The sequence below is a fragment of the Eumetopias jubatus genome, unplaced genomic scaffold (genome assembly GCF_037043125.1).
Source record: "Eumetopias jubatus isolate StellerSeaLion01/CBP00866 unplaced genomic scaffold, mEumJub1_p1.0 scaffold_10, whole genome shotgun sequence".
Classification (NCBI taxonomy): Eukaryota; Metazoa; Chordata; class Mammalia; order Carnivora; family Otariidae; genus Eumetopias; species Eumetopias jubatus.
In genome coordinates this window covers 129,453,264-129,480,934 of record NW_028274816.1, presented here as the reverse complement: position 1 = coordinate 129,480,934, position 27,671 = coordinate 129,453,264, and the positions used below count along the sequence as shown (strand labels likewise).

At 54.6% G+C, this 27,671-nt stretch overlaps 1 protein-coding gene across 5 annotated transcripts; it reads left to right on the top strand.

Annotated features, from left to right (window-relative positions):
* The first annotated feature begins 1,257 nt into the window (after window positions 1-1,257).
* Window positions 1,258-27,671, top strand: CAMKK1 (calcium/calmodulin dependent protein kinase kinase 1). 5 transcript variants are annotated; one of them, XM_028095449.2, is made up of 18 exons: window positions 1,258-1,402; window positions 3,348-3,400; window positions 7,019-7,138; window positions 7,259-7,660; window positions 8,658-8,705; window positions 9,158-9,211; window positions 9,630-9,681; window positions 9,926-10,059; window positions 10,447-10,483; window positions 11,247-11,268; window positions 12,459-12,547; window positions 15,749-15,948; window positions 18,084-18,137; window positions 18,936-19,009; window positions 20,763-20,850; window positions 21,081-21,209; window positions 23,385-23,488; window positions 25,635-27,671. In XM_028095449.2, exons 4-18 carry the CDS (start codon window positions 7,301-7,303, stop codon window positions 25,705-25,707), a joined length of 1,518 nt encoding a protein of 505 aa, XP_027951250.1. In that variant the 5' UTR covers window positions 1,258-1,402; window positions 3,348-3,400; window positions 7,019-7,138; window positions 7,259-7,300; the 3' UTR covers window positions 25,708-27,671. The 5 variants fall into 5 exon arrangements, with proteins under 5 accessions (XP_027951250.1, XP_027951252.1, XP_027951251.1 ...); XM_028095451.2 differs by lacking the exon at window positions 3,348-3,400; XM_028095450.2 differs by lacking the exon at window positions 7,019-7,138.

Below are 27,671 nucleotides of genomic sequence, written 5' to 3'. Positions count from 1 at the left end.
TCCCTAGGAGAGGCTGCTAACCCATGCTGGGCAGCGAGGAGGTCATAGGGAAGGACTCCTGGCAGAAGGGACATTGAACCAAGCCCTGAAAGGGGTGAGACAGGTAGGTGGTTAGGACTGAGATCATGGAGGACTTGTTTGGACCTATTCTTAGGATACTGATGAACCACAGAAGATTCCTAAGCAGGAGCTGACTAGTTAGACTTAGGTTTCTGAGAGATAACTCTGGAGGCCTAGTGGAGAAAGGCCAGTAGGAGGAGTGAGACTGGATGGGGATGGGGCTGCCACAGTAATCCAGGAACACAAAGAGGGTGGCCTGAGCTAAGAGAGAGGCAGAGAGCTGGAGAGAAATGAATGGATTCCAGCGATATTTAAGAGCCAGCATGAGCGGGGCTAGTTGGGGCTAGGGTGACTCCTAGTTTTCTGGCTCCAGACTGAGACAGGGACACAAGAGGCCAGGTTTGGGGAGTGATATGGAGCTCTGTTTTGGGCAAGTGGTGGGGTGAGGTGCCAGAGGATTCACAAGTGAACTTAGCATAATTGAACCAAGAGCTGGTGAGCAATCCAGAGGACAGGTATGGGGATGGGCAGAGTCCCCAGGAATTGCCACCGTAAAGGTCAGGACGTCCTGACCTCTGTCCCAGCTAGGCCATTCCTGCCTCCTGTTTTATAGAGCTCTTCCCCAAACATGAATCCGACTATGATCCCAGTGATAAACCCCTTCGCGTTTCCCCAACCCCGCCCCACCCCCCACCCCCACCCCCACCCCCACCCCCACCCCCGGCATAAGGCTAAACTCCCGAGTCTTCCCATTCACGGCCTTTCTCCCTGGCACTCAGCCCCTGCCTCATCCTAGTCGCGGATCTCACTTTGCCCCCCTCCTAGTAGGCACCGCGCATCCCCAGCCCCCCCGACCCCCCTCCCCCCGCCACCCGTGCGCCCTTGCCCCAGCCAGGCCCAGATGGGAGGAGACAAAGGGTTTTGGGGACTAAGCACTTGGACTCTCCAGGTCCGGCTAAAAGGCCCAGGCCGCGGTTTGGAGGGATTTGTGGGGAGGCCAGGTAGCCTTAACTGGGGCGTCGGGGGCGTGACGAGGTCCAGCCCCGCCGCAGGGGGAGGGGCCCCTCCTGAGCCACTGCGCGCCGTGGCCCCTCCCCTCCGGGAGACGGGCGAGAGTCCCGGGCACTGATTGGGCGGCGCCGCGGGCCGCGCAGCACGACCAATGAACGCGGGCGGGGCGCGGCGGCGGGCGAGGGAGGGAGAGCTGTCTGGAGCCGCGGCGCGGGTGGTCTGAGCACTGCGATCCCAGCCCCGGGAGAGGCGGCTGGGGCGGGGCGCGAACCTCGGGAGCGAGCCTGGTCGCCCGCCTGGCCGGCCGCGGAGACCGTCGCCAGGCGCCGAGGTAGGGGTCGGTGAGGAGGGGACCTGGGGCGGGGAGCGGGAGGGGACGAACGCCTGAACGTCTGCTCGGAGCCTTGTAGGGAAGAGGGATGGTTTACGAGGCCGCGTCTAATGAGGGCTTCTGGGACCGCATTGGTGCGGGGATCCTCCCCCCTTTTGGGGGGCCGGATCTACGAGGTACCTCCCGGAGCCCGCTTCTGTCTGCGCCGGCAGCCTGAACCGCATCTATGCGGGCACTCCGTCATCTGCGTCGCTTCCCCAGCTCTAGTCTGCGGGGCTGCGTTCATACCCGGCGCACTACCCACCCCCGCCCCAGCCGTGGGTGGGAGGCCGTGTCTCTGCAGAGTGGGCCCAGACCTGTGCACCCACGTGTGGATCAGCGCGGAGTGCTCCTCCTACACGACTCTCCGCTGAGTCTTCCTGCAAAACCTGGGGAGAGGCGGGGGGAGGGGTTGTGGATGAATGGGACAGATGTGGCGTGTGGCTTTAGCTGCGCAGTCGTCCCCCTGGATGGGGCCGGGGTGGAGGGGTTGGAAGAAGCGGGCACTGCGGCTTCAGGGGCCTAACAGGCACGGAATTGGTGGCTCGAATGGTGCACACGTGCGCGGGGACCTGTGTGTGGTGTTTGGAGGTGGGTGTGCGTGTCACGTGGACACAGGAGTGTGCCTGTGTGTGTGAGGGGAGTGCGTGACTGGATGGAGTGGTGTGTGAGGGCCGATCACGTGGACGTCGGCGTGCGACGTCGGTGTGCGCATCTCTGGGGGTGTGTGTGTGTCTGGAGGGTGCAGAGGTGTGTAGAAAAGATTATGTCCCAGGTCCCAGGACTGTGCTTTTGTGGGTGCAAATGGGGCTGTGTATCTGCCAAGTGGGCCAGGACATCAGGAGGATCACACAGCTTGTGTCCTTGAGGATGCACTGGCCCCCATACAGCCCTCACTCCTTCATGCAGCTGGTACAGATTGAGCACCCACTGTGTGTCAGACCACGTCCTAGGCTCACAGACTCTGGGGACCCTTGCCTCCTCCTTGGTCTCTCACCCTCAGTCCCCACAGCACGCAGGGGGATCATTTAAACCTCATCCAACTGGGTCATTGCCCTGCTCAGAACCATCCTCTGGCTTTTGAGGCCTCCTGGTCTCTGTCCACAAACCCCTCCAAAGCCAAGCCCTGAGTCCCAGCCTGAAAATGGCTGTCTGTCATGCACAGTGAGAACTTCCATCCTCTCCCCTCTGAAATCCTTACTCAGTGGTCACGAAAGAGCTTACATACCACCTCCTCCAGGAAGCCTTCCCTTGGGCCAGGCACAGCAAATGGCTGGGCCTTCTCATCCAGGTGTAACTCTGCTTGCCTGGGTACCTCTCATGTGCAAAACCCCACTCCAGCAACATTAGCCGCTTGCTGTTCCTCAGACTGGGAGCACTCTCCCACCTCACAGCCTTTGCAGTTTCTGGTTCCCCTGCTGCAATGCCCTTCCCAGATGTGCACACTGCTTGCCTCCTCACTTCCTCCAGATTCTACTCACATTATACAGAAAGGCCTTTCTGACCACACTATAAATAGTACCCCCCCAGCCCCTACTCTTGATTCCCCTTACATGACTGTATTTTTCCTCCATAGCACATACCACTTGACATATTCATCTCTTAATTACTGCCTTTCTTGTGTATTGCTTCTTGCCCCTACTAGAAATTAAACTGCCTGAAAGCAGGGACTTTGTCTTTGTGCTTCACTGTTTTATTTCCCAGCACCTAACACGGGAGGTGCTTATGGGATACTTGTTGCATGAATGACTGACTCTGGGCACATATGGCAGGTGGAATATTATGGAATATTTGTTGCATGAAAGAGTGACTCTGGATTTGCATCCCAGGAGTCCGTGTCTCTGGTTGCTCCCTACCCTGTGAGCCCCCTGTCTGAGGCTAGGTCTCCTCTTCTTCTGTCCTCCAGATTCCAAGTTCCTGGAAGGCCAGGTGTGGGGAAAATCGTGACCACATTTGCATGTGAGAAGTACTCCTTTTGGCAACTGGTGTGGAGGAGGGTGTGGGGTGGGGTCAGGGTATGAGCCTGGAGGTGGGGAGACTGTGTGGCAGAAGCAGTGGGAAGGAAAAGCAGAGGTCTAAGTCCTGACTTTGTAAGGGGTTCAACTTAGTGGCCTCACCCAGCAGTGGGGAGATCAAGGAGGGCTCCTAGAGGAGGAGACATGTGAGCTATCCTCCAGCAGCAAAATAGAGGGAGGTGTGTCCCTGGCAGAAGGCACAGCTTGTACACAGCTTCTGGCAGCAGAACAGAGGCTGCAGTTTGGGAAGCTGCGAGTGGTGTGATGCAGCCAGAGTAGAGAGTAATTGTGGGGCTAGGGGAGCAAGGATGAGTGAAAGGGAGAAGATGGGCTCCTGGGTTTCTGGAGAACTGGGAGGATGACAATACCTACCTCTGCAGCAGGCAGAGGACGAAGGGCAGACTTGGGGGAAATGCGAAGTTGAATGGGAACCCTGTGGGTCTGAGCCGCCCAGGAACGTGGTGGGGAGGAGGCAGCTGGCTGGAAAGAATTGGGCTGGAGGTACAGACCTGGTGTGGAAGATGAGGAAGGGCAGAGATAGAGGGTGATGCCCGGACACCATCAGCCAAGATGTGCTGAAGATGCACTGAGGGTTGCCATGCCAAATTGGGTACAGAGCCCACCTCAGTGCTTGGGGCCCCTCCAGGGATGATGGGAGGGGGCGTCCTCACAGTAGGCATCCTCAAGCATGACTTGGCACTAGATGCCTGGGCCTCCCTCAAGGAGAACTGAGTCATCCCGGGCGGAGGCAGGAGCTGCAGAGGGTACCCGTTGCCAGGGCTGTCCAGACACTTGTCAGGAGCATAAACACCGCTCCTGTGAGGCAGCCTGGCGATGTCAGGGCGACCTTCTGTGTCTGGCCTGGATGGCTAGATCGCCTCCTTGCAACTTCCCCTTCTGGCCAGTTTTTGGATGGCCAGGCCATGTCCTCTCTGCCTGGATGGTGGGGGCTGCTCAACCTGGCCCTGAGATTCACAGCAGCCTTCCAGAATTCAGAGTGAGGTCTGAGTGGTGCCTGAAATCATGCCAGGAGGGGCTGCTTGAACATTTGGACAAGAGCAGGGTCTGCCTGCCCTCTCCTGCTCTGGGCCTTCTCCGAGCGACCCAGGTGGGTGGGACACATCCTGAGGAGGAGGCCAGGCCAAGCAGGCATCTGGAACCAGGGTCTGCACGCTGGAAGTAGCCAGACACCTGGGGGTGGGGGGCATAGCCCGAGGGTGTTAATGTGCCAGGCCATCCTGGAGCCAGGGGGGCAGATATGGGGTTCTACATTGTACATCAAGTCTCTCTATCTTAGTGGCTTCTGGATATAGACACATCCTAGCCCCGTATCACTCGGGGCACGGACTGCTTCTCTGTCCACGATCTCATCTGCTTCCTTCTATAGCCCTGGGAGTTGGCAGGATGGCAGCCTCCTGCTTGATTCACATTTGAGAAAACGGAGGACCCAAGAGTCTCAGTCTCAGTGACTTTTCCAAGGCAACATGACCCAAGTCTGGGAGGACAGGATTAGGGTAGCTTTTCCCAGTGAGAGAGGGCCTGAGTCTGGTCATTCTTGGCTACAGGACCAGGCTCGTCCCTGGGAGGCTCTCCATGCCCACAGAGTCCATGCTGGGCCGTGAGCCTGGGTCCTAGCCTGTCTGTCGGTTCTTCTATTTGCCCATGTAGCCCCTAGTTGCCTACCCAGTCAGTTTCAACAAAGTGTCTCCCGAGGCCTCAGCTTGGGGAGAGCCCCCCTGGGTGGCCCCTCAGAGAGGGGTGGCACCTGCCCAGGACACAGAGCCCAGCCTGGTGGACAGGTGACCATGTGGGAAGTTCAGACTTGACCTTCTGAGATCAGGTGTCCATGCAGACCCCACCCTGCATACTGGAGCTCATGTACAGGAAGACTAAAGGCACCCAGTGCACATGAACACATTTACACACATACCCGCTAGAGTTCTGTCCCCATGCAGATGCGCTTCTCCGTGTGGACTCTTCCGCCCCTACCCCCCACAGACATACACCGTGACCCCAGCCCACATCCCTGCTTGCACACGTTCTCTCACGTGTGGACACGTGCCCTCAGATGCACAGCCTCAGGTGCTAGGCCCCATCACCTGGACATGAGGCTGGAACTTGGGGCCTCCCCACTGCCTCCTGCGCAGACATGCTTAGTCACCTGAATTTGATCCAGGCAGGAGGGAGGGTGGAGGGCCTGACGTCAGCCTTCATAGCCGCCTTATGCCGCCTGCACATCCATCTGGGCCACAGCGTGTCCTAGGCAATTGCAACAACAGCTGCACAACAACTCACTTTTACGGAGCTTCCCCAGTGGCAGACTCAGTCCTGAGCCCGGTATGGATAGTGTTCACACCTTTTCACCCCATCACTACCCAGTGAGGTGACACTACCTCTAGGTTTCTACTCAGTTCAACACACTGTGTGCCAAGCACAGGGGTTCTGGATGACACCCTTGCCCACTATCCCTCTAAGCCTTGTTGTGGCCCTAGGGAATCTGAGAAGGTCCTGCATCAGAGTACGGAGGGAGAGACTGAGGCTCAGAGTCAGGAAGGAGCCTGCCTCAGACCCCACAGTAGGTTGGCAGGCAGGATTGGAATCCAGACCAGGATCCTCTGTGGCCAGTGGACTCTAGTGAGCCCTACCTCCTTGACATCTGTCAAAGCAAGGTGATGGGGGAACAAGGGCTATGTTCTTAAAGTCACTGTGTGAGTACAGAGGAAGTTAGCACCAGACAGGAAGGGCAGAGGGTCAGGAGTCCACTCACTTCCTTTTCCTTAGAAGATGCTGAGTCTGGCCTAGGAAGGAGGAGGGGCATTGGGCTGGGGTGGGGCCAGGGCTCAGCCTCCAGCAGAGATGGAGTCCCAGTCCGAGTGTCAGGTTTCAGCCTGGGGTCAGGGTTCAGCCCAGGGTTCTGGTTGAAGGGGAGGGCTGGACCTGGGGTTGGACATTGGTTTGGGGTTCAAGCTGGGCCCAGTCCTTAGCCTGGGGCCTGATTTGGGACTCAGAATGCAGTAGGGTCAGGGTGGGTGTAAGGCCAGGCCATGGAGAGCATTTCGGCGTGAGCAGCTGTGACAAATATTTTGGGCACACAAATAAACTGGAAGGAAAAAAACAGGAAAAATAAGGAATGACCTGTTAGTTTAGTGGAGTTTCTCTTAACAGCCACCAAAGCAGCAGCTCCTCCCTAATGGACCCTCTCGTAGGCTACAGACTCCGCTGGGGCAGGAAAGGGAGGCATGGGGGATGGCAGACTTGCTCGGTGGTCCTGGAGAGGCTTTCCTGGAGGAGATAAGGGACTGGCTTGGAGTACCAGGGAGGCCTCTGCCTGACCAGCGCCCAGCTCAGCTTCCAGCAGCAACACTGGAATGCTCTGCAGTCAAGGGTGGGGCTGGTGAGTCACTGGGCTGTCTGCTGGATGGGGCCTGAGCTGACCCTGGACTCTGTTTCTCCCAGTGCTGCTGGTCCTCCAGTATTCTCTCTGTCCGGACTCCAGAATATCAGCTTCTCCCTGCTTCCCTGTGAAGCCGGCAAGGCAGACATGACCATCCCTGTTTTACAGATGGGGATACTGAGGTCTGGAGGGCCGCGATGCAGCAGAGCCAGATGAGCTCCCGGCATTCCTTTAGTTAGTAGGGACAGACCTGACTTTGGATGCTGGCAACTCAGGCAGAGGGATCAGGTAGGGCAGAGTCATGGAGGTGGGACCTAAGGGTTGTGGCTACAATGGGAGAAGGGCCTGGAAATCTGACCTCCATACCCCATGGCCAGCACTGAAGCTTTCTCTGTCCTCTCTTCTCAGGTTCCCAATAAGGCTGCACAGAGGACCCCCTTAACTGTGGCAATGGAGGGGGGCCCAGCAGTCTGCTGCCAGGACCCCCGGGCAGAGCTGGTGGAACGAGTGGCAGCCATTGATGTGGCCCACTTGGAGGAGGCAGGAGGTGGCCCAGAGCCTGCCAGAAATGGTGTGGACCCTCTGCCAAGGACCAGAGCTGCCTCCGTGATCCCCGGTGGTGCTTCAAGACCCCCCCTAGGCCGTCCCAGCCTCTCAGCTAGGAAGTTCTCCCTGCAAGAGCGGCCGGCAGGAAGCTGCCTGGAGGCCCAGGCTGGGCCTTATGCCACAGGGCCTGCCAGCCACATTTCCCCACGGGCCTGGCGGAGGCCCACCATTGAGTCCCACCACGTGGCCATCTCAGACACAGAGGTTGGTGGGGCAGAGCTAGGGGGTCCCCGTGAGCTTCTCAGTAGTCCTCAGTGAAGATGCTTTTCTGTCCCGGCCCCTGCCACACAGCTGCCTGGCCTTTGCTTTTGCACAGCCCCCAGAGTTGAAGAGCCTGCTGTCTCACAATATGGCTCTTCCCACCAGGGGAGCTCCGGCTGAGCCAGTCACTGCCTCCTACAAGTCCCACCATTCCTACCCTTAGGTCAGGCCTCAGAAATAGGCCCCTCCCTTGTCCCCCAAGAAGTCCTCTTAGAGATTTGAAGATAGGTAGTATGTCTGCCCTCCCTACCACAAGTCTAACCCAGCTTTAGCCCCCACTTCTATTTATTTATTTATTTGAGAGAGACGGAGAGAGATAGCCCCCACTTCTAATCCTGCTTCTTAGAGTCTCCTCTGACTCAGAAGCTGCCAGTGTGTTTCCAGCCTCTGTTCTTGCTTCTGTTCCTCTGTCCCACTGGCTCTGTCCTTGCCACTTAGATCTGAAAGTGAGTCCTAGTACCGAGCGAACAATCTACCGATTGCAGAGCCTGGGCTTGTTATGCCTGAGCCGGGCCTCTGGTCTCTTGTCCCTAAGGCTCTCCTCAATTTTTCTTGTCCACGCAGCCAAGACCTTGCATGTAGCTGTTTCTAGAAATACTTGCTCATGTGTTTCTCACAGATGAAGGTCTCCCAGACGCCAGCGTTCAGGCAGGAATCAGTGCATTTTTCCTTCACCGCTTCCTAGGCACCGCTTCCTAGCCATGGCTCACCATTCATGTTCGCAAACGCCATCCAAGGCCTTGCATCACTTTTGATGGCATGGACACCGCCACGTTTCCCCCCCCCATCCAAACTTGAAAGGTTGATGAGATGTGGGGTCTGAGAGTGAGGGGCCCAGAGCCAGGATCGGGCCCTGAACAGGCTCCTGAGGTGGGATCCACACTGCCTCTGGGTCAAGCTTTACCTGATGTTCCCCTCTTCCTCCCCTCCCCACCCCCAGGACTGTGTACAGCTGAACCAATACAAGCTGCAGCGTGAGATTGGCAAGGTAGGACTGGACAGGCAGTGGGGACTTTTCTCTGGAGGCTTTGTGGAGGCAGCCTGTCAGGATCCTCTGCTTGACAGTTCCTTCTCCCCTGGGAATGTGAGGCAGAGCCAGAAAGGCCCCAGCTTAGAAGTGAAGAGAGTTTTGTCCTCTAGAAGATATCCAGGGAGGGGTGGGAAATGATTCCCCATTCCTTATTTCTTAGTTTTTGATGGAAGACAAAGAGGGACTGAGGGAGCTTAGAGCTGTGTTGAGCCCGGCAGAGGCAGATCCCGGGGCGCAGGAGCCCTCTCCCTGTCTGCCAGAAACGTATGCCTGCTGGGGGCCAGCTGGTGGTGGGGGTGGAGGGAGGCTGTGGAGGGAGGGGGCCGGAGCTGTGCGGGCTGCCCATTCCCTGAGCTAGTCCGGGGCGGGGCTGCCCTGTCCAGGCAGGGCTGACCAGTGCCTATTTCCAGGGTGCCTACGGCGTGGTGAGGCTGGCCTACAACGAAAGTGAGGACAGGCACTATGTGAGTCTGGGGATGGGAGGGAGGTGTTGCCCCGGGCCAGGCCCCAGAAGCCTGGGAAGTGGGTCGCGCGGCTGTGCTGGGAAGACTGAGGACAAGGTTGCCTCTAGGGGGCGTGAGCTCCTGTCCCTAAGGGTATGCTTAGTAAAAGGAGTAAGCTTCTTGACCCTGAGAATATGCCAGCAGAGGCTGGGCCCCTCTGAGGGGAGAGCTCCAGAAAGGCTTACTGGGGAAATAGGGGTAAGGCCTAGACTCAGATATGGCCACTTCCTAACCCGGCTTACCCACACACTTAGGCCATAGCTTCAGCTCTGGTGGCAGTCACCAAGTGTTCCTTTCCGGACCTCTATCCACATATAACCAGCCTGTTCTAGCTCCTGGTGGCTACCCACATGTGACATTTCTGCCCCTCCCTCCTCAGGCAATGAAAGTTCTTTCCAAAAAGAAGTTACTGAAGCAGTATGGCTTTCCACGTATGTATCTGCTGGGTCCTGTGCTTGGGAGCTCCTTGCCTGGGGCCAGAGAAGGAGGGCACCTCAGTCCCTAGCTAGTTCTTTTAGGGCTGGGGTAGAGGTGGGGACAGTATGAGCAAAGGCCTGGTGGTGGGAATGTGCTTGGTGGGTCGCTCTTACAAGATTCTTGCTTGAGGCTGGTTGCAGGGCCATGATGAGGCCCAGCCTCCTGCAACAGGGGCTTGACTCAACTTCCTGGTCCCAGGTCGCCCTCCTCCAAGAGGGTCCCAAGCCACCCAAGGAGGACCAGCCAAGCAGCTGCTGCCCCTGGAGCGAGTGTACCAGGAGATTGCCATACTAAAGAAGCTGGACCATGTGAATGTGGTCAAGCTGATTGAGGTAGGAAGCAGTGGTGAGTGGCTGGGAACTCATGCCCAAGTCCTGTGCTTAGGAACACTCAGCGCAGACCTAGGGCTCTCACTGCAAGAGTAATGTGGCTAAGGCCTCCAAAGACAGAGCTAGACTTGGGGTGGGGGCTATAGGGAGGCTTTAGGGGTCAGTTTAGGCTCGTCTGGGATGTTCTCAAGGTCTCGGTGAGGGTAAGGGGCTTAGGGTTGAGGGTCCGTGATTTTTGAGGCCTCATCTATCTGGTGCCTGCATAGTTCCTGCTCCATTGTCTGGGGTCACTGCAGAGCATACTGGGGGTACTGGTGAGTACAAGGAAGTCTGGGGCTCCCACCCCGTGCCTCCCCCACCCCTACTCCCATGTCTGTTCCCTCTGACTAGGTTTTGGATGACCCGGATGAGGACAATCTCTATTTGGGTAAGTGACCCAGCTCGTTCCCAAAGCAGCTTACCTGGGGTCAGTCCGAGGGCCCCCCAGGGACACACATGAACTTCACATGGGCTGTGTGAATATGTTCTCAAGCCCTGGATTCCCTTGCCTATCCCTGCCAACCCAGGCTTAGAATATCAAGTTAGATCCAACAAATATGCCTAAGCCCCCACTCCACTAATCAGAGAGACAGTGGATCAGGTAGATGCAGGAAGCAGGCTATGGGATACGGGTTCCCAGACCCTGTCTGATAGTTCTGTGCCTCAGTTTCCTCACCTGTAAAATGGGGACAATGTATCCACCTCATAGGGCTGATACGAGGAGTAAAATGAGTCATTATATACAAGATTGTTGTTAATGTTAATTTCATGGCTGGGTTTAGAGGCCCTGAAAAGGGGCAGAAAGAACACTGGCTTAGGAATTCAGGCCAAGGCTTTAGTCTTCACTCCCTGTCCTACCTGCCTATCTGCTATGACCTTTAGGAAAATTCCTGCCCCTTCTCCAAGCCTCAGTTACCTACCCCGTTCCCAGAAAAGGAATCCATGCTGAATCAGATGAGGCAGATCCATAGTGAAAGTACTCTCACCCACTTACTTCCTCTGATACCCTGGGACCCTTGTCCTATCGCTCCCTCAGGTATGCTTGGATGCCTGCCCCTCTCCTATCTTCCAGAACACGGGAGGGACCTTGGCATCACCTGCTTTGCTAGCCTGGCTGCACCTTACTTACTTTTTCTTTTCTTTTCTTTCAGTGTTTGACCTCCTGAGAAAGGGGTGAGTTCCCCTTCCCAATCAGGCAGGCCAAGTCTAATCCAGGCCTTCTTTTCCCTCCCTGTGTCCCTAATCCCAGGGTCAACTACTGTAGGAGAAAGCAGAGGCCAAGGCCCTGCCCTTGTGGAGCTCTAGTCTGGGGTAAAACAAGAGACCAGGAGGACAATTCTTTGAAGTCCGATGGGGGTCAGTGAGGCTGGAACATTCAGTGAGTCCTCTGACAGAGGGGGTGGGTTTTGAGCCAGGCCTTGAAGAACTGGAAAGATTATAAGGGAGGAGAGGGAGAAGAAAGGAGTGTTTCTCAAGCAAATATGTAGAGATGGGGCTGTCACCTGGATTCAAATCACAAAGAGTTCTTTCAGCTTTACAAGTTTATGAGTTGGGTGGGTGGGACTCCATTTGCTGCCATTTACAAGAGGGGAAGCTGAGGTTCAGAGTGGGTAAGTGGCTTGCCCAAGGTCACACAGTTCTAATTCATGTCTGCCCTACTTGGCCTTACCAGGGTATTTGCACACCAGCAGACATGGGGTAATGGGCACAGGCCTGGGTGGACCAGAGGCCCTAACTGTCCAGACCTTGAATATAGGCTACGTATGGCTTGTGATTTGTCTCTCTGCGGGGAGTGGGGGTGCTAAGAGTAGCATCCTTCTCAGATTCAGAAGCTTTCAAATATTTTTGACCTTCATATGTTTTACATTGCCATCCATATCTGTAACTGAAACCAAAGTTTTACAAAACATTGCATCTTTATTACATGTGATATACTCTGATAAATTCTACTTCATTAGAGAAACAAAGCATTAGCTAACCACTAAGAGGATTTCATGACCCTCTATTAGGTCTAGACCTACAGTTTGAAAAACACTGCTCTGAATGGCATCTTTGTAACAGTTCGGTTATGGAAAATTAAGTACTTAGACGAAGGAATACCGAGCCAATCAGAAATTAAGATAAAGCTAATTTGAAATTGTGATGATTGTAAAGGGATATTTGGGTCTGTGTGTGTTTTAAGTGTTTCATTATATGGGAGAACTAGCTAATGTCTTGGGTTCTGGGGAGCAGTTTGAGCATAGAGGGCTCCCGGGAAGTCCCGAGGGGCCTAAATGGCCCAGCCCCTGTCCCGCTTCACCCGCTAGTCAGCTTTTACTCATTCTGATTCAGCTGAACACTGCTCCTCCCCGCCCTTCCTGTAGGCCCGTCATGGAGGTACCCAGCGACAAGCCCTTCCCGGAGGAGCAAGCTCGTCTCTACCTGCGGGACATCATCCTAGGCCTTGAGTACTGTGAGTGAGGGGCTGCGTGCCCCCAGAACAGGGGTACAGGGGAGGGAGACACCGGAAAGGGTAGGGCCCAGGCTGAGCTAGCTCTTGGCCGTTCTTGTCTGTTAGCGCGGATCTACCAATCAGCTTCTCTTGGGGGCGTGGCGTGGGCTGGGGGCGGGGCCTAGCATCTCCGGTGGGAAGGGGAAGGGAGTGGTGGCCGACTTCCCTGGATGCCTGGATGCCTGGATGCGTGCGGGTTGCCTCGCGTGGCTAGTCATCATCAAGTCGGGCTGTGCCTGGGGTGTTCTCTGCATCTCTGAGTAGTTCTTAGCCAAGGCTAACCTGTGCCCAGGGCCTCAAGAGATGTAGGAAGGGAGAGATTTACATCCGGCTGTCTGTGCTATCACGGGTCCTGTGGGTGCGGAAGGGTGTGTTTACTGTGAGGGCCCTCAGGTGATGAGAGCTCAGGAGGGAGGATGTTAGCTTGGCCTCTCTTTCTGGAATGCACTTATTCATTCATTCATTTACTTCACTTACTGCATTCTTATATGAGTACCTGCTAAGGGACGGCTAGAGGCAAGGAGATGACAAAGACCCGGATGGGAACTCCGCGATCTCACAGCCTCGTGGAAGGAACGAGAAACGAAGCAGGCAGCTATAGTGCAGTGACTGCTAAGGCTGGAGAGGCCCACGGCTGTCAGAGCACTGAGGGGAGGCTTCCTGGAGGAGGCCACTTGTGACCAGGGCCCTGAAGGATAAGTAGGAGTTCGCTGGCCAGGCTTGATGGCTGATGGATGGGAGAGAGTATGCGGAGCAGAGAGAACTGCCTCGCAGAGGCACAGAGGGCAGTGGGCATGTCCTATTTGAGAATGGGGAGAAGTAAAATCTGGCTGAAGCCTGGCCCTGTGGGTGGTGAAACAGGATGCTGGGAAGCTATTCAAGCCACACCAGGAGGGCTTTCCTGACTATCCCGTCAGCATTGTCAGCCCCTGAGGGCTTTGAGAAGGGAGGGGCATGACAGGATTTGCATCTTAGAAAGCTCTTTCTGGCAGCTGTGTGGCGGCTAAGTAAAGGGCAAGAGGTGGCCAGCTGGTTAGGAAGGAGGCTTTTTCTACAGCCCAAGTGACAGATGGTGAGGCCTGGATCAGTGGGGAAGAGACATGAAGAAGGTGAGCGGGAACAGCGCTGGATGACTGATTGGCCAGGGGGAGGGCAGGGCCCTCAGACACCTAGGTTTCTGGCCTGGTTTGGGGAACCAGAGTGGTGCCCATCTCTCTAGAATGTTAGCTTGGTTTATCAGGAGCATAGTCTCTCCCTGGGTGAACAGGGTGAGGACCTGGCAGAGATGACAGGAACCAGGATTATCTTTCTCTCATTTGAGTCACTCCAGTGCCCTCTAATTAATACTCTCTTTGTACATATGGGGAAACTGAGACACACAGACAGGAGGGCTTTGCAGATAGTCCCTCTCAAGGGTCTAGACTTATGGGAAGGGGGCATTTCACCCTGGGTGTGAAAAGTGGCAGCCACAACCCTATACCAGGTTGGCTTCCACCCCTTCCTGTCCTGGGCCCTTCCCTTCAGCTGAGGGCCTGCTGTCCTCCATCCTCTGTTCTCCACCCACCACCCCAAAACAAGCTAATCCCATCTGGCTTTTGGGTAAAGCCGTATCAAGACCCAGCTAATCATAGTGAAGGGCTTCCCAGAGCCCACTGGTCAGAACCAGGGGCTGGACAGGCAGATGAATGGAGGCACCAGGCACTGAAGGTGTGATTCTATCCTTGTGATTCTGGTCCTCTAGGGGAGGGTCAAAGCTTCTTGGGGAAGGCTCTGTGGTCAGGGAGCCCAGGCCTGATTCTTATGGATGGGGCAAGTGCAAGTGCAGGTATGAGAGCAGTCAGATCTGGAATGTAGCTTAGAAGTTGAGCCCATAGGACTTGTTGATGAATAGGATATGGAGTCTGAAAGAGGAGTTGGGGATGATCCTGAGGTTTTTGGCCTGAGCAACTGATAATGTGCCATTAACCGAATAGGAAAGACTAAAGGAGGAACAGGGGTCTTCTGTTTTGTTTGTTTGTTTGCGGGGCGTGGGGGTGGGGGGAGTACGTTGCTGACGGAGAAATCAAGGTCTGAATTAGACGTGTTATTGAGAAATATTGAGATCTACATTGAGATGTCTACTGGATATCCACATGGATAAAGAGCCCAAGTTCAGGGGAGAGGCTAGAGTTTGAGATAAGAATTTGAGACCACTTTCCATGGTCAAATACACAGCCCCTTGAGCCTCTGCCCTCCGGTGGGTGTGTGTCAAATCTCTCGTTGCAGCAGGCTCACAGGACACAGTCCCCGTAGGACCGCTGGTTTGGTTGTTACTGTTGTGTGACACTCAGTCCCTTTGCCCCGAGCCTTCCTGCCCTCCACCTCTCCTCTCCTCTTTCCTCCTCTATAGCATCTTGGGATCTGCTGGTCCAGGGGAAGGTATTTGCTGAGTGGGGAGCCCATGCGTGGGTGGTGGGGGTAGAGTCAGTGTCTTCTCTCAGCTGGGACGTCTCTGGCCATCTCAGCCTTGAGAGGCCCATTTTCCCGGCAGTCCCAGAGCCAGGGAGCAAGGTGAGCGCTAAGCGTCCTGGAGAAGGCTGCTTCTTGCCCCTGCCATGTCTGTCCCAGCAGTCCCAAGGCCTGGAGTGCCCTCTCTCTCTGAAACCCCTTCAACCCAAAGTCCCTACGCCTGAGGCGGTATTTCTGCAGGATACCTCACTATTCTACCCTAAGTCCAAGAAGGAAGAACATCCCTGACCAGGTGGGGTGGGGGAAGAGACTGGGGAAATGTTCTGACAGGCTTTGGGACTGCAGATAACATGAGGGAAGGCCAGACATGGCCAATGGAGAGCCTCCCTTCCCGATTTCCTCCGATAGTCCCCCTCAGCAACAGGTGTCTTGATTGCCACAGAGAGTACTCCATTTGGAGTCCAAAGACCCCTCAGAGTCCAGTCCTAGCTTTGCTTCAAACAGCCTGGGCTGGCCTTGGTCTCTCCACCACATCGTGGAGCAGAGGGGGCCCTAAAGTCCCTTTTGAGGTCCTCCTGAGACAAGTGTGTGCATGGGCTCCTTCTCACCTAGAGTTTGAGATGGGCCTCCCTGGCCAGGTGAGGGCAGGGGGTGGGAGTGGGGGCTCCAGGCATTGGTTGCCCACGCCAGCACTCAAGCTGCCTCTCTCCGCAGTGCACTACCAGAAGATCATCCACCGGGACATCAAGCCATCCAACCTGCTCCTGGGAGATGACGAGCATGTGAAAATTGCTGACTTTGGCGTTAGCAACCAGTTTGAGGGCAACGATGCTCAGCTGTCCAGCACAGCCGGGACTCCAGCATTCATGGCCCCTGAAGCCATTTCTGATTCTGGCCAGAGCTTCAGTGGGAAGGTGGCTTCTAGGACCTGGGCTGAGTTGGGGTTCAGGCGGAGGGGTGGGATAGCCTGCAGTGGGGCCTTGTTTCCAACCTGAGGGTGTCAGGGTCCTTAGGTCTCAGGAGTGAACACTGCACATGGTCCTCTCCTTCCTGTTTGCTTCTTCCTGGGGTCTTGAAAAACTCCCCAACTTTGGCGTCCTCTCATTCTCCAGCAAAATGGCCCCAGGCCTCCCCTGCAGATACTTTCTGCCCGCTGCTGTGTGCTGAGTGCGGGTCGGGCTATGAAACAGACAGCCCAGACAGCCCAGCTCGCTGTCCTTCTGGAGATGGTGGAAAAGAGCAGGAGAGCTCATGTTTGGGAAGAAGTTGGAGGCTCCCCTCAGACTCTTTGGAGATGGCAGGGTTTGAACTAGGCCTTGAAGAATGGGGAGGATTTGAGCATGAGGTGGAGCCCAGAAAATGTACAAAAGCACTGAGGGGCACAGGGAAGGGGGCATGATGGGCCTTGGGCAGAGTTTAGAAGGCGGCTTGGGGACTTGGGCTTCCCCCTAACTGACAGGCAATGGGCATAGCTTTCTGAGCAGGGCCTGTAGTGTAGGGTGTCCCTGGGCACATGCCTGTTCTCACCTGCCAAGGAGGCAATGGTTAAGAGGCATCTGGACACGTGTGTGGGTGTGGAGCTCAAAAGAGAGGTCAGGGATGTAGCTAGAGATTTTTTTAAGAGCTTCTAATTTTGATATAATTCCAAATTTACAAAAAATTACAAGAATAATAAAAAAAAAACCTCCCATGTATCTTTTTACTCAGATTCACCAATTATTGACATTTTGTCCCATTTACCTTTTCACATCTCTCCCTACATTTAAGTGATTACATTTTTCTGAACCATTTGAGAGTTAAGTTGGAGACATTATCCTCCTTTATCACTAAATATTTTGGCAGATATTTTCTAAGAACAAGGACATTCTCTTACATAACCTCAGTACGATTATCAAAATTAGGAAATTTATCATTGATACAAGACTATTATCTAAACGACCTTATTCACATTTCTTTCTCTTTTTTTTTAAGATTTTATTTATTTGTTTGAGAGAGAGAATGAGAGAGAGAGAGAGAGAGAGAGAGAGAGAGAGCACATGAGAGGGGGGAGGGTCAGAGGGAGAAACAGACTCCCTGCTCGATCCCGGGGCTCTGGGATCATGACCTGAGCTGAGGGCAGTCGCTTAACCAACTGAGCCACCCAGGCGCCCCCCCCATTCACATTTCATCAGTTGTGTGGATCCTGTACTTTAATGCCCCCCCCCCTTTTTTTGGTCCAAGATCTGACCCAGGGTTAGTCATAGCATTCAGTTGTCACATCTCTTTGTCCTTTAATCTGGAAGATTTCCTCAGCCTTTCTTTGTCTTTTCTATTGTCTATTCTAACCTGGACATTTTTGAAGAGAACAGTCCTGTTACTTTATGGAATGACGTCAGTTTGCGTTTGTCTGGTGTTCCCTGGTTCCCTGGTTGGATTTAGATGAGGCATCTGTGCCAGGAATATGTAGGTAGACATTTGAGACTCATTCACATGTGAGAGAAAGTGGAAACCAGGAGAAGAGATGGGGTTCCACAAGGGGAAAATGTAGAGAGAGCACATGTTAGAACCCAGGATATGGGGGAGCTGTGAGGAGCTGTGGAGGTGACCGAAGGCCAGGGCCTTGGTATGGGCAGGGGCTGTTTCTGGTGTCAGAAAGAAGGTAGATGGTGACTTCTCCAGTGGATCATCAGGAAAGCGGATGACGAGCTGGTTTAGTGAGTCTAAGTTTAGTACATACGATGGTTTCTGGGGTGCACCATGGGTACAGCAAATGTGATCCTGTAGGTAAGGGTAGTTTTGCACCTGTTGAGTTAGAAATGTATCCGGTTTGGGTCTGTTACAAGGGGACTTGGAAACCCTAAGAGGTAGGGGCCCTGTTCTGGTCATCCCTGTGTCCCTAGTGCTCAGCACAGGGTCAGGCATAGAACAAGTGAGTGGGAGTTATTTGTCGAGTGACTACATGACTGAGGAAGGAGTTCCCCAATATGCCCTCTCCCACAGCCCATGGGAGCTAGGTGAGGGAGGGCTGTTGGTTCGTTTTGGGGGACTGATACGAGCTGTTTCTTCCTAGGCCTTGGATGTGTGGGCCACCGGGGTCACGTTATACTGCTTTGTCTATGGCAAGGTGAGTGTTGAGTGGGCTGGCGGAGCTGGGCGGGCCCAGGCCCTTGGTACCGTGGGCTGGGCCAAGCTGAAGCAGGATGAATGACAGCTGCAGGCCCTTCCTTTGTGTCCTAAAAAAGTGACTTTTGAAAGGGCCCACCTGGCTCAGAGAAGACTGAGGGAAAAACGTTTTTCTGTTTTCTCCTGACCCTTGGGAGGAGATTCACGTGAAGGAGCTCCGGGACAGAAGACATCCTAATGGGAGGTGTAGATGGTGGTGTTGCCACCTCGCCGCCAGGGCACTCCCTGTCCTTCTGGCCCTTGATGCCATTCATTCTTTCATTCATTCACACATTCACTCATTCACTCATTCATTCTACAAATTGTCCTTGCCTTTTGCTCTGGGTCAGGCCAGGCCTGGAGAACCCTCGACACTGACTTGGTGGAAATCGCTATCCACAGGTGCTCCCGCTCTAGTGACTGTACTGAGAGGCAGAAGGGAACCTCAGTGAGTGTGTTCGCAAACTCCAAGCCCTGGGAGTGGAGGCCATTCTGCAGGTGGTCATAAGGCCAGTGGGCACATCCAGCCTCATAGTTCCCTCAATGACTCATTTGTTCGGTCAGTGTTTGTTGAGCACCTACTGTGGGCCGGGAGGAAACCTCGTCTAAGGTTTCCTTACCCATCTTTGCGAGGTTTCCTCCCATCTTAAGGAGCCCAGAGCTGCCCCCCTACTCTGGCCATACCAAGAGATGGGGTCAGTCCCCCAGGGCAAGTTGAGGCCCTGGGCCTGCATCCTTTGTCTGCTTCTCCACCCAACAGTGCCCATTCATCGATGATTACATCCTGGCCCTGCATAGGAAGATCAAGAATGAGGCCGTGGTGTTTCCTGAGGAGTGAGTTGCCCTTCAAGGGGGCTCCTGCCCACCCCCAGGGAGTCGTGTCTGAGGGGTAGCAGAGCATTTGCCCTTTGAAGGCCCCACCCCAGCCTGCAGCTCTGGAGGTGGGGGTGCTGTTTCCTGGGAGGGGCCCCTGAGCGGACAGGGCGGGGAGGGGGGTATGGGACTGTAGAGCAAGGTCTCAGAGACATCTGATTGGATTCCATTGTACAAATGGAACTCTGAGGCCAGAATGACCCCAGGTCACACATTCACACTGCTCCTTCTCTAAAGGCTTCTGTGGGGTTAATGGCATCAACCTTACACACACCCTGGAACCATGGGGAGCCTCTACTTTCCTCACATGGGGTAGGAGGGCTTCAAGATAGTGTGCTTCCCCATATTGTAGATGGAAATGGAGGCTCCAGAGGAGAGTTATCAGTGGGTCTGGGATTTGAAGCCACTCCCTCCCCCCTTGTGACGGAGGTCTCTGAGCCCAGAGGGACTATATAGAGAGGTCTCCCTGCTCATCTGCGGTTCTTCTGATTATGATATTGGCTACCACAACTCCTTACTTTTCAGGGCCCTTCTGCCATCAGAGTCCCCTGGGCAGGTCAGAAACCAGCCTGCGTTGGTTTGTCCTCAATGACTCCTGCTTTCTTGTGCCCACTCCCAGTCTGGCCCCCAGGCCCTGTTGAGTCTACTTCATCATTCTGTTGACTCCATTGCCACCTGCGCCCCTAACTGGTTCTGTCCCCAGCCTTGTCTAGCCACTTTGTCTTTGGTCTCCCTGCTGCCAGCCTCCTTCCAGTCCAGCCCCCACAATCAGGCCAGGGTGACCCTGATAAAGCACAACATATCTCACCACATCTCACTTAAAGTTTTTCCAAGGCTTCACAAAGCCCACATGAAGAGGCCCTTTCGTGGCCCTGGCATTCACGGACCTCTGCCACCTCTTCCCACATAACACTAGCCAACTGGATTCCATCCCTTACCTATAATTGCCTGTCTCTGTACCTTTCCTCCTGCTGGACCCCATGCCAGAGGTCTCTTCCTTCCCAGCCGAGGAATTGTGAAAGGGATTAAGTGTCTAGGACAGCAGAGGGATCCAAGGTCAACAGTCCCAAGAGTGAGTTCCTTCTCTGCAGGCTTGGACAGACGGGCTTCCCCAAAATGTTGGTAGCAAAGAAGCCTGGAGTTTGGGCAGAAATAGTCCAGGCTGATATGGGGCTGAGAGTCCTGCCCCCCTCCCTTCCCCTGAGTCTCTCATCCCTGCCCTCACTCTTCTGGGTAGCAATGTGTCAACCCACTAACCTCTCTGGGTCTCAGTTCCTTCCTCTGTCAAATGAGAATCTTTCTTGGCTACCTCCAGGCGGAGGACAGGATAAGATGGAGAGTGGGGCAAAGGCCCCTGGTATCCCAGAAAGTGACTCTTCTCACATTATCCTCACCATCTCTGCTACCCAGGGGGTGTCCAGTACCCCTGGGACTGCATTTGTGTTTGTGGCCCCTGCCTCCTACAGGAGATGGCTTTACTTCCTGTTCAGGAAAGAAGGACATCTATCTACTTGTTCTGAAACTCTCCCCTTCTGCCTTGATATCTTGGGGTATCCCTCTTGCTTTTGAAGAAATGAGGGTTGGGTGTGTCTCGGCCCTGACGTGTACTATGCAGGGAATCCCAGAGCAGGTGGGGATGGAGAGGTGGGCAGGAAAGAATCCTCAGTAACTATCTCTCCCTCATCTCCTTCCTTCCCCCCTCCCCCCGCTTTAGGCCAAAGGTCAGTGAGGAGCTCAAGGACCTAATCCTGAAGATGCTAGACAAGAATCCTGAAACAAGGATTGGGGTGCCAGACATCAAGGTTGGGGAGCCAGAGGTCTTGGGCTGGGCTGGTCTTGGACACAACAAACAGGCCTCAATTTCTCCTTCTAGAGAGCCCTACACCAAGATATATAGATTATATATTGGGTTTGGATTTGGGGTTTGTGGGCTTTGGGTCCCCTCAAGGCAATTGCTGGTTGAATGCCCGTGGTCCTTTGCTGACTGGGTGTCTGTCTATCCTGACCTCTCCCTGCCCTCCCAACTTCACAGTTGCACCCCTGGGTGACCAAGAGTGGGGAGGAGCCCCTTCCCTCGGAGGAAGAGCATTGCAGTGTGGTGGAGGTGACGGAGGAGGAGGTGAAGAACTCAGTCAAGCTCATCCCCAGCTGGACCACGGTGGTAAGGGGGTGAGGGGCAGAAGGCTCCCTTGTCCCGGCAGGGCCTAAGGAGGGCATTGCCATTGCCTGAGACTTGCTCTGTGCTGGGCCCTGTTGAGGGACAGAGGGCCATCTGGTCAGCCAGCCCCAGTGCTGATCCATACTGAGGCCCTGCTGGAGGGCAGTGGGGAAGGAGGGCATGTTATTCAGCCTCATGGTAAAGAGACCAGGAGGCTTGGTGAGGAGAGTGAATGATTTAAAGAAATATACTGCCCTCACTGAGTGTCAACATTCACCATGACTGGAAGAAGCATTTTTCTTTCCTTCCTTCCTTCCTTCCTTCCTTCCTTATTTCCTTCCTTCCTTCTTCCTTCCTTCCTTCCTTCCTTCCTTCCTTCCTTCCTTCCTTCCTCCTTCCTTCCTTCCTTCCTTCCTTCCTTCCTCCTTCCTTCCTTCCTTCTTCCTTCCTTCCTTCCTTCCTTCCCTCCTTCCCTCCTTCCCTCCTTCCCTCCTTCCCTCCTTCCCTCCCTCCCTTCTCCCACTCTCCTCCCTCTTGCCTTCCCTCCCTGCTTCCAAGTACTGTTCTGGGTGCCAAGGACATGACAGTAAGAAGGCCTAGGAAGCTTTTGAATTGGAGAGGTGGCCCTGTGCCCTTTGGACCCCATCCATGTGCTCCCTCCACTTTCCTCTCACAGTTTTGTTTTTTTCATCTTCCTTTGGACATCTTCCATATTAACTGTTGGAAGTTAATTCATGTAGCCCCTCGTGGCCACTGAGAACCATGGCCTGCCCTGCACTGGGGTATCACAGCGAGTCGGGGTAATCACAAGGCAAAGGGAGAGCTGGTACCTGTGCTGTAGGTGACATCAGGCCTGTGCACATCAGCCCTCCTTACTGGGTCCAGGCCGAGCTAGAGCCAGGTGGCCAAAGTCCTGCTCATTCCTATGATCTGTATGAGGTCCCTGGAAACAGTCAGCTCCCATAGGGTCTCTACTGCTACGTCTTTGGTCTTAGCCACCACTGTCTCTCTCCTTAACCACTGGAATAGCCTCCCAAGTTGTCCCCTGTTCCCACTCTCACCCCCACTATGGTTGCTGCTCAGTTCAGCAGGCAGAGTGGTCCTAGTGACGAATCGTGTCACTCTTCAGTTGAGACCGTGCTCACTTAGGCTCCATGTCACTCAGAGTAAGCCACAGCCTTGACAGCTCTAGAAGACACTGCACAGACTGCCCGCCTCCCACCCCCTCCCCCCATGGCCTTACCTCTCCTCTCCTCTGTTTGCTCAGCTCTAACCACGTGCCACCTAAGCTGCTGCTCCAGAACCTTCCTCCCTAGGGGATGCTCCTTGCCCAGATATCTGCAGGGCTCACTTCTTCACTCCCTGAAGGGCCTTTACTCCAAAGTCACCTCAGTGAGAAGGGAGCCTTCCCTGGCCCCTTATCTAAAATTCCCACCTCCTCTTTGTCATACTATATCCTCCCACCTCGTTTTCTTTTTTTCTCCTTAGCCCTTACCACTAACTAGCATATATTCTACTGATTTGTCTTATTTACTGCATGTCCCCCAACTAGAACATAAGCTCCACAAGGGCAAGAATTTTTGCCTCAGTGTGGCGCCCGTGCCTAGAACAGCATCTGGCACATGGTGGGCACTTGATAAATAGTTGTTGGTTGAATGAATGAATGAGTAAAAGAACAACTGAATGCCCCCGACACTAGGCACGTGTGTGTGTGTGTGTGGCGGGGGGGCGCCCAGAGCTGTCCTTGGCGCAGGAGGAGGGACAGAGTCAGAGAACCAGGGTGCGGCTTCTGCTTCTCTGCTCCTCCTGCTGCAGCCTCTCCTTCACTCTGTCCGTCCCCCCTCAGCTACAAGGCATTTCCCGATTGCACCCCCCATGTCCTCAGGATAAAGCCCCTGCTTTCAGCCTGGCACTCCAGACTCCAGGGGGCCTCTGGGCACCCCTATGCCCCAGTTGTGCCGAGCACCTCGCCATTCCCAGAATTCACTCTTAGCCATCACCGCTCGTGCTCTTGCCATTTCCTCCACTTGGAATTCTCTTCCCCTTTCTCTGTGGACTGAAAGGGAGCCTCCGCAGGGCCCACCCAGGAGCAGTCCCCTTAGGGAGTCAGACTGGAGGCTGCCGGTGAGTCTGGGAGCCTGGAGGTCCTGTGCTCCTCACTCTGTGTGTCCTCCCCAGATTCTGGTTAAGTCCATGCTGAGAAAGCGTTCCTTTGGGAACCCGTTTGAGCCCCAAGCTCGGAGGGAAGAGCGATCTATGTCTGCTCCAGGAAACTTACTGTCGTAAGTACCAGTGGGCTGTGGCCTGCAGGGTGCTCCCTGGGGTGGGATGCGGGCTCTCACTGTCACTGGGCTGTGCAGGCTGAGCCTGGAGCCTGGGGTCTCAGCCCGGTCTCAGGGGAGGGCCCCGTTTGCACCTCTGTTCTCAGCTCATGGCAGCCTAGTAGAGATTTGTAGGCATCATGTCTGCTCCTTGTAGAAGGTTGCCTCTCTGTGGAAGGAGAGGCACTTTTGCTGTCTCTTCCTGGCCTGGGGGAGTGTTCGCTTTCCTGAGTAGCCCATGCTCCCTCCAGCCATTGCTGAGGCCATGTGCTCAGGCATCACTTTGTAAACGCTTGTCCAGCGAGTAAGTATGGACAGGCCAGGGAAGGGAACTCCCATTTGCCAAAGGCTTCCTGCTGTGAACCAGGCATGTGCATTCACCACCTCCTAGGAGAGGTCAGAAAAGCAGCTCCCCAAACCTCTATGAGCCTCGTCCTCAGCTTTTCCACCGTCTTCCATTAAAATAAAAGTCAGTTTGGGATGCCAACAAGGCCTGCTGGAGTTTGTGCACAGACCTGCAGAGAGAAAATCGGGAAGGGGTCCTGGACCAGAAAGTGGTCCTGGGACATTGGTTGCCTTCCTCTGGCCTGTGAAGGGTGCTGCAGAGGGGAGACATTGTGCACCCCTGCCCCATCTTCTGCCCCTCCCACCTGCTGTGTGGAGAAGGTGTGCTCCCTAGAGAGGTGAGTGCCACCCGTTATCCGGGTACCTCAGCCTCTCTGGAGGAGAGGCTTGTACTGTGCAGGGGCCCAAACATTGGCTTCGTGTGAGGCCACCCTTTTGTAAGTGGGCTCTTCAGAAGTGTCAGGTCCCATCATGGTGGACAAGCTCGTGTCTGCTCCAGCCAGAGGTTGCTTGTACCCGGTAATGTCCATATACCAACTGCTTGCCCTCCACTTGACAAACTTCCTGGCCAAGGGAGGTGGAGGGGTGGGCCTTTGGAGAGGCCCTGACAGTACTGAGCTTATATTCAGCTCCCTGTGTCTTCTCTGGGCTCCTCTAGGTCTGCAGGCCTCGATGCTGGAATTGGGTTTAGTGTAGGGGATCACATATTTAGCATCCAAACAGAGCCCCTTTTGAGAGTGAAAAAGGAAGCTGTTACTAATTATGGCAGGACAAAAGGCATTAAGTAGGACCGCGATGATGAACAAACCTGGATGGCTGGTTACTCCAGCTCAGTGCCAGTGACTTCACGCCCCCTAGTGGTGGCACAGGGCAGTCACAGGCTAAAGATACCTAGCCCACGTGTGGCACAGAACTGGGTCCCAAGAATACCACTGAGCAAGGCAGTCCTTAGTCACTGTCCTTTCGTGGACATGTTAATGGGGAGAAAGGCCAGTTTACTCATCTGGACTGTGAGAGGGTTGGGCTTAATCCTTTTCAGCTATAAAATTCTATATTTCTGGGACCCAAGTTTAATTTTGAAAAGCAGGTTTTACCTCATCAAAGTCCCAACATTTGTCCTTGATAGACTCTGTTTTTTATGCTTTGGGATAATTGGCAAAGCTCTACAGTGGAGTTAAATGGGGTTGATTTTTTTTTATATCACAATCTATTCATCAGTCATTTTAAAAAGAAAAATCTTAGGGGAATAATCAGATACAGGAATCCATTAAATATGACAGAATTCCAAGACTGATAGGTAGACTCTGCCCTGTGAACAAGGCAAAGAAAATACAAAACCAAAGCCCCTCTACCCAGGATGACTGGGGCTGAGCTAGGCCACATGGCAGGCCTGTGACCTAGCTGCTACTCAAGGATGCGGGGGAGTCAGTGGGTCAGCTTGTGAGCAGCTCTGGAAGCCGGGCTGCGAAGTCTGTGCTTCATCTCCAAGCAACAGGGAGCCACAGAAGTTGTGGGCTGAGACCAGGGATAGGGAGACCGGCAAGGGGCCACAATTCCGGGGGCAAGACTGAGGCGAACTTGGGGAAATGGTGGTGGTGGAGGGTGGAGTGGGCAGGGGGCAGTGGTTGAGAAATTGTGGAAAGGAATGGCTGTGTGTGTGTGTGTGTGTGTGTGTGTGTGTGTGTGTGTGTGTGTGTGTGTGTCTTCCTAAGTGCATGTTCTGACCCCTGAGGTCCCTCTGCCCCTGGTGTCCCCTGAACAGGAAAGACAGGTGTGGTGAAGGGGGCAAGAGCCTGGAGCTCCCCGGCGTCCAAGAAGATGAGGCTGCATCCTGAGCCCCTGCATGCGCCCAGGGCCACCGGCAGCACGCTCATCCCACGCCTCCAAAGGCCCACTGCCCTCATGCCGACAGCCGCCCCTGCGGGCAGGGGGTTGAGGACTGTGGCCCCTCTTCCGGCCCTCCTCCTTCTGTCATGCTGCATGACCTCAGCGCACAAGTCCAGGGACAGGATTGGAATGTTCGTCATCTGGGCTTTGGGGGCAGGGCTCCCATGAGGCCTTTCTCCTCGTCCTGGCTCTCCCTGGGGGGACCCATCCTGTGGGAAAGAGAGGTACCTGTGGTGCCTTAGAAACCCCACCTGGCTCGCTGGCAAGGCAAGAGGTAGGAAACCAAGCTAGCAGGTGGAGGCCTTGTTTACCACCACGGCAGAGACCTCCTACTGGGAGTCAGGCAGGCCTGGCTCAGTTGCCTCATACACACATGGAAGGCTGTACCTTGCCCACCTCAGGGGTTCCTGCAAGAGCTCTTGTCTACTGAGAATGCTGATAGGGAGGCTCTGAGCCCTCGGGGGGTGTTCCTGGGCCTCACTGAAGCAGGGGCCAGCATTAGAGGATTCAGATTCCTTTTTTGTTGTCTTTTACTTTTAACATTGCGGCGGGAGGGTGGTGGTTCCTTCCCAAGGTGTTCCCTCCTTGGGAACATCTAGAAAGCTCTCCCACAGCTTTGGGTGGTCCCCAGCACACTCACCATTTGGCAGCCAGGTGGGGTGGACTGACTTTCCTTGATTGTTTCACACTTGGTGCCATCTGGAGAATGGGTTAAGTGAAAGCTCTGGGCAGAGGCCTGAGCCAGGAGCACCCACCTTGCCTGCCCACTTTACTCCCTCCCTGCATGGCTCCCCTGTAGAAGAGACACCAGGGGCAGGCCTGACCCACGGCCCTGGACTCACAGGGCTGTGGCCTTGCGGATGCTGAAGTAACTGGAATCCAACCTCTGATCCTACACTGTCCTGCCCATCTGGCCCCAGAAGCTGCCCTCACATTCCTACAACGAAGGACAAACTGCCCAGGTTGGAGGCAGCACTGGAAGTGGGACCCTGGTGGGGTGTGCATGCTGGCAGGTGGCCACAGAGAGGTGGGCCTCCTGCCGCTGCCTCACCCCCAAGACAGTTGACATTCAGCCTGCACAGAGCTGGTGTGCTGGAGCATGTGTGTGGAGCTGGCCATGCTGGGGCAGACTTGATCTTCTCTCTGGAATCTGTGCCTGGCTGGCTCGGCATTTACCGACCAAATCCTCAAGAGATTGACCCCCAAAGGAAAATAAAACAGGCCTCAGATACCTCCCCTGAAAACATGGGCCAAACAAGGGATTTCAGTTGCCTGTGTGGGGCTCCTACTGCAGGAAGGCTGGTGCTGAAAAAGAAAGGGAGGCTGGGCTGGAGGAGCGTCTGTGTCCTGCTCATCTTTGTGCCTGTGGGTATATGTCGCACCTCCATGCACATGCATGTGCGTGCCCATCTGCTGCACACAGCACACCTGCATGTCTTGCACTGGCACATGCATCTGTAATATAGTTTCTTTGTGTCTTTAAGGCTATGAGCAGAATGTGGCTCATTGTCAGTGGGCCCACATTTCTCCCTAGCTCCTCTGCACTAAGGCATTGTAACCCAGGGCTTAAAAAATAATTCGGTACTGTTTTTAAGAACACTTTTTTTAGAATTCATGGGAGGCTAATCACGGGTCTACAAGTCTCCCTGAGCATCTCTGCACTGGGGCCTGGAGGGTGGGAGTTTCAAGGGGCTACATCAATTAGGCCTGCCCTCGCAGACCTCAGAGGTGGACCTGGCTTCATTGCCCATGTCAGAGCCTGGATGGGGTGCTCACCCCATTGCTGAGGGTTTTGGTTGGCGTATTGTTCTTGAATGTAGCACAAGTGATGAACAAACTCCATAAGAGTGTTTTAAAAACTAACTTCCCAGGAAGTGAGTTAAAAACAATAAAAGCCCTTTCTTGAGTTAAA

Coding starts and splice junctions, on each gene's coding strand:
- CAMKK1 (XM_028095452.2), top strand. CDS start 7,301: ATGGAGGGGGGCCCAGCAGTCTGCTGCCAGGACCCCCGGGCAGAGCTG. Junction 7,661..8,657: donor TGGCCATCTCAGACACAGAG/GTTGGTGGGGCA, acceptor CCCCACCCCCAG/GACTGTGTACAGCTGAACCA. Junction 9,682..9,925: donor GAAGCAGTATGGCTTTCCAC/GTATGTATCTGC, acceptor TCCTGGTCCCAG/GTCGCCCTCCTCCAAGAGGG.